The sequence below is a fragment of the Dipteris shenzhenensis genome, chromosome 11 (genome assembly GCF_047967505.1).
Source record: "Dipteris shenzhenensis isolate YYH24624 ecotype China chromosome 11, Dip_SZ_1.0, whole genome shotgun sequence".
Taxonomy (NCBI): Eukaryota; Viridiplantae; Streptophyta; class Polypodiopsida; order Gleicheniales; family Dipteridaceae; genus Dipteris; species Dipteris shenzhenensis.
In genome coordinates, this window is record NC_141606.1 from 47,286,469 (window position 1) to 47,292,720 (window position 6,252).

The 6,252-nt window shown below is 38.0% G+C and overlaps 1 protein-coding gene across 1 annotated transcript; it reads left to right on the top strand.

The window, feature by feature from the left end:
• The first annotated feature begins 3,518 nt into the window (after positions 1-3,518).
• On the top strand, positions 3,519-4,810 carry LOC147897094 (heavy metal-associated isoprenylated plant protein 44-like). Its single transcript, XM_087381818.1, has 3 exons — positions 3,519-3,759; positions 3,885-3,960; positions 4,074-4,810. The coding sequence occupies exons 1-3, from the start codon at positions 3,754-3,756 to the stop codon at positions 4,376-4,378; spliced, it is 387 nt and encodes a 128-aa protein (XP_087237944.1). The 5' UTR covers positions 3,519-3,753; the 3' UTR covers positions 4,379-4,810.
• The last annotated feature ends 1,442 nt before the right edge of the window (positions 4,811-6,252 follow it).

The window sequence follows — 6,252 nt, forward strand, 5'->3', positions numbered from 1 at the left end:
CTTAATAATAATATTTGTTAGAATTTATACATAGTGATCCTCGTGAGTATAAATATAAATATAAATATAAATATATATAAATATCACTAGATCAAAGCGAGGGATTCTAACTAGAGAAAGAGAGCCACCACCCAACTTCAATGTTATTTATCATAAACATGTCAGTCAAGGCAAGGCGGTTTTGACCAGTTGAATGCATGCCATCACTTGGCCCAATTGACACTCAAAAACATGCATCTCTCTCTCTCTCTCTCTCTCTCTCTACTATCACATGTCAGCCAAGGCAAGGCAATTTCAACCGATCAAAGTGGGCCATCACCTAGCCCAACTAGCATACACAAACATGCATCTCTCTCTTTCTCTCTCTCTCTCTCTAGCATCCTTCATCTTAGCAAGGCAAGGTGATTTTAGTTGGTCAAAGCTAGCCATCGCTTAGCCTGATGGACACACAAAAACAGTAAAATAAAGAGAAAAAATCATCAAATGGAAGGTGATTATGATGATAGCGAATAAATATTTTGGCATCGAATGAGGAAAAACATGGAAAGAAGCGCTTTTATAGATTTATAATGAAATATCATGCTGTAAGTCTATTTATGATGCAATATTTGAAGGATCCTAGTTAATAAACATGTCCAAAGTTTCTCCAAAGTTGCCTTCACATGTCTAAAGTCATCAAGTGGTATACGTATTTACCACACAGTATTTTTCACTGTACAATGTGCTGTTGCACGGTGTTTTTCACATATACTATACGGCCGGTCAACTGACTGCCTTTAACCGGTTTTAAAAATATGTCTTTTGTATTCAAAGTGATGAGACTTGTTTTTTAACAAAAAGTACGTATTTTATTTTTAAAAACATACTTTTTCAATCCGTGTCGATGACAACTTGACTACTGATGCTCTGCTACTTTTTCGACCGAACATCTTTTTTTAGTTCAATTTTTTTTCTAAATACCAATAGTACTACACTCCCATTATCTTCTGCTTGTGACCTTGTAGACCTATTTACAACCAATGAAATTCCTTCACTTGAGTGGTTCTACAAGATCCAAAGAATTATTCTTGTGAATGTCATGATAGTCTTCTTCCATGGCATGTACCCATTCTTTAGATTGTATTGCATCTTGCAAGCTGATAGGTCCTCTTAGTCTACTCTATTGCCCATAATGAGAAAATCCAAATGATTGGAGATGGAGGATTTGCTAATTTATGGATAATGTAAGAGAAGCAGTGAAAGCATCCATAAGGATTAGATCTAAATTAGAAGAGATGGAGGATCTACCAATTTATAAATAATGCAAGCATTGTTGTGAAAGTGTTCATAAGGAGAACTTGAGCTAGAGGATTTACCAATTTATAGATAGTGCAAGAGACATTGTGAAAGCATCTTTCTTAAAAATTTAATTTTTTACTCTATAGAGGCATCAAAACCCATGCCCAAAGATCATGCATCTATAACAAGTCACGCTTCTCATTTTTGGTGGGTAGTAATACCATATGTATTTCCCAATGTGAGTGCTTACCACCTTGTATGTGCTCTATGTTGATTGAGAAAATATAGATCCTTACTAATTAGTCCTTGTTCTAATTACTATATATAGTTATGACAATAGCAATTTTATTTAATCAATGCACTCAAAATTTGGGATGATCTTGACGTATGTTTTTATCATATGTGCTTTTTATTTCTAGGGGAAATGTTAATTCTCTAAAAGACTAGCCATGAGTACCATTGAATTATGCTACAAACTCCAATATGCACCACTAGAATAGAGGTGTGTACAACCTCAAGATAGAGGTGAGCTGACCTTGGTTGCTCATTATAGTGGATGGTCAAGCCATTTGAGATATAAAATGAAATAAAGAAAGGAAAACTATATGGTTCATGAAAGATTCAATTGGAAGTAATTCATGCATGAAAATTTTATTCAAAAATAAATTTACTTAAATTAGTCTTGGGTAGAAAGCTCTAGATGACTTTCATAAAGTCAATAATATGGATCCGTACAATGAGGGTTGCATCATCAAATATAGAACTAAACTTTTGTGGTATTATGTATGCTTTCCAATGAATTATATTTAATTTTTAATATCTTTGGTTTGTTAAAACATTGCTGATTAAAGCAATTCATTTTTAAGCATCCTAAACTACCCAAAGAGATGAAAAGCACTAAGGTAAAGGAATCCATTGTGTAGATATCTTGATTCAATAAATAAAGCAAAGAAATCAAAAGTTTCTCATCTTTGTTCACCATTAAGATAAAGAAAAGGATCTACATGTAGGTGCCTTCGGTTTTGAATGGTTGTGGACCTGTCCTGCTATGAATTATCCGTGCAAACAAAGAGATCAATCGTGTTTTTTTATCTTGCAGGTTGAACTGTGCAAGCAACACGATCAATCAAAGGTTCTTAACTTTGTGCAACATGAAGATCAAGACAGGAAGATACGTAGTTTCAATTCTAAATGCGTAGTGGACCTAGATCTTCCCCATTCAACGGTGCAAGCCTTAGTGTCGGTCGTCGTTCTAGTTGAGAGACACTGACGGTCGGATTTGCAGGCACCCAGCGCTGATACTTGGCCTTGTAGAGAAAGCTCCATAACTATAATCTATCAGGAAAGGTCTTCCACGGATAGGTTCTCGCATCACGGATCGCACGCGTACCCTTTTCTTAATTTGCTTGTAGACGCAGGAGTCCAGAACTTACCAATCATACCTGAGACACTGTCATTTTTAAAGATCGCTTCACAGTGTGTACTTGATCGCCTGAAAGGACGCGAACACTTGGGCATGGTTGATGGAACCACCACAAGTTGAATTGTTTTGTGATTCCAATACTGTCACTCAAACTCATGTCTTTGTGCTTTATTATAACATACTAGGAACTTGGAAGTAGGACGTTGGCCATAACTTATAAGCACTTCCACAGACGTCACTCTCCGTGCCTTTTTGCGCAGCAAGATTCAATGTATTGCTTGCACGCTGCAGCTTGTATGTCCTGACTCCTGAGCCTGAAATATAGCTAGCCCTCTCTTGATGTCCATGCATGATGCCTTGTTCCATCTGAACAGCTGTGCAGGTACGCTCCTTGTCCGTATGAAGTGCACTCGTTGAAGAAATATAAGTGTAGGCATAGGTAGCCGGACGTGATCAATCTAGTTATAGATGGATTGGGCGGACTACAGGCTTTTAGCGCGCAAGGTGCTGCAGTGTGCGGAACAAGGAGACAAACATGTCCAGAGGTACTTGGAGACGTAAATAATCCTTCGCAAGTTTGGACTAAAGAATCTCTGCTTAGGTGGGATATGTATCCCTCAAAACTAGATGATGGCGACCTCTGGAGGATGACAGATATTTTCAAAAGAAATATCAACCGGACAATTATGCATAACCGCAAGCGGAGCACGTCACTGAAGCGTTGAATCCGCTAGTAAAGGAGCGGATTTGGCCGTCCCTAAGCACCGCCTACCGTTTTTCTCATTTCATTGATAAATAGGTGGCACCCGTTGCACAATTCACGGTTCTGATGATTTGACGCTTTGGGAATTGAAACCTTTCCTGGGCCTTTTGCTCAATCTTCATCTTACCTAACAGGAAACCACTGATCAGGAGTCTTTAGAGGACGCAGATTTCAGGACTCGCCTTCCTCAGCAGTTCTGAAAATTTCTTGAATTGTTCCTTATAGGAAGCGGCGCAGCTATTCTGAACAATAGAGCTAGATCTTAAACTGCCTTTCAACGTTGTGCTTCATGGAGGTACGTACGCTCTTAACTGGCCTTTTGAAATCCAAATGGAAACGTCCCATATTAGCACGTATCAAGGAAGCGAGAATTGGAAGCTGCGAGCTAACATTGTCCTTCGTCGACTGGCCTTACAACAGGTCGTAGAACTTCGTGTGCGATTAGATTGCAACGGATGCGAGCGGAAAGTTCGGAATGCACTCTCAAAACTCAAAGGTACTGTACGCTTCGAGGCGAGGCTTTACGTAGGAGTGCATGCTAAAACTTTAAGATAAATGCGTTGGATGCTGAGATGCTAATTGTGATTCCGTGGCGAATGCATAAAGCAGGTGTGGAAACGGTGGATGTTAATCTGAAGCAAGGCAAGGTGACTGTGACGGGGTACGTAGACAGGAAGAAGGTGTTGAAGGCGGTGAGGAGTAGTGGGAAGAGCGCGGAGCTGATCATGCCGGCGTCAATATCTGGCTACAACCCATATTTGAAGGAGTCGGAAAAATTCGAGAAGACGTACAATTACAAGAAGCATGGCTACAATGTCATCCAGGGCTACAAAAACCCAGCGTCGATGATCCCCAAGACGGGTCTAGCGGTCATGTTTAGCGACGAAAATGCGCATTCATGCTCCATAATGTAGGGAATCAATAGTGTTGTAGGAAATCAGATATTAAGGTGAGCTTGCTGTAAAGATGAACAAGGTTATATGTTTCTGTAGTCGGAAGTCGCAACAAAATGATATGCAATAATAAGATCTCTGAGCTGCTTCAGGTAGACGGATATGCTCTCAAGTTAATATTTCAGGTGCATAGGGCACTCAGTCCCAGTTGAAGGCTGAATTTTGTTTTGAATTTGAGCTTAGCGTCAAGTTTAGGACGCCCACGAATTACAAAAGAGTGTCTAGATGAACAATATACATGCTTGAGACTCATACATGCTTGTGTCTTTGAACTGCTTCAGCTAGCTGATCGATATGCTCTCAAGTTAATATTGCAGCTGCCCCTCAGCCCCAGTTGAAGAGTGAACTTTGAACTCAGCGTCACGCTTATGACTGCCGCAAATCACAAAAGTGTAGATTTGCTTGATAATAGTCAAATTCAGCTAGATTGAAGTTAATATTGCGGCAGTCAACCCAGTTGAAGAATGAATTTTGTTTTGAATTTGAGCTTAGCGTCAAGCATAGGACTGCCCACAAATCGTGTAGATTAACATACATGCTCGAATACTGTGTGTCTTTGAACTGCTTCAGCTAGATTGATATGCTCTCAACGTAATTGAAGTAGAGGCACGTGTTAAAAATAAACATGTACATAATAGTCAAATTATTCTCTCCTTTTTTTTAGCAAAAGGAAATGTTATTCATTTGAAGTCATTATTTTTTGAGCAAAAGGAAAATATTATTGCATTTAATAGTCATATTATTCACCTTAGCTTATTCATTTGTACCTAAAATACCCACAAGTTTGATATTAAACTATTTTTTGATCTTCATGTGACACATCTACATAAACTCACACTTTCACATGCCACTTCCATTTTTTATTTTTAGTAGTGTATTGTGCGGACGAGTCATGGGTTTGTGTCATCGATTCACTATTCCACTTTTTAAATATTCTTTTAAAAAAATAGGATTCTCATCCTTTGGAAAAATTTAATGAACTCTAGCTAGTCATATATTTAATGTCATCAACTCTATTTATTTGGTCACACTTTAAGGCACAATTCTAATTCACCACCGTTGGAGTATCTATCATGTGTGAAAATGAGTGCGTTGTTATAAACAACATCAAAAAAATAAAATACACTATGTATAAAATGAGAGGTTCCAAGTGCACATTAGGCTTGATGTTGACCCAAGGAGAGGATTCAAACTTGATACTCTAGGAAATATATTAGATATGGGAGCCATGGTTCCCTTGTACCTATACATCACACTTTGGCTATTTGGCATTTCCTTCATCATCACATTTAATATCAAGGGAGATTAGTTAGATCTCATAGCATGAACTTTTTATAGCTACCTTGTGAGATTCTTTCGGTCTATAAACACAAAGTCAAATATGGTAGTTAGAAAACATTTGAGTATCTTCCTCGAGGGGATCACTCAATAATATATGTGACTATCACGTGAGTTCAACATAAGGGCATATTTAATGTCATTTTTTCTCACATTTTCAAATGATTTTGGCGAAAATTTTACAGATTGAATAGGAAAAGGGTGCACTTTAATAATGGAAAAATCATGGATAACACCACAAGGCATAGGTCTTTTTTCGATGAAAATACCTACCTTTTTTACACTAAAAAGTTTTTTTTTGACAGGCGTAAAGGTCGTTATTTACGTCGCAATAAATGTCGAAAAAGAATGGTCGCTATATAAGCATCGCTATATAGCGACACTTATAAACGTCACTATATAGCAACACTAGTAAACGTCGCTATATAGTGACACTGGTAAACGTCGCTATATAGCGACGATTAACAGAAGCTTTAAAAAACATTAATGGGACTAAA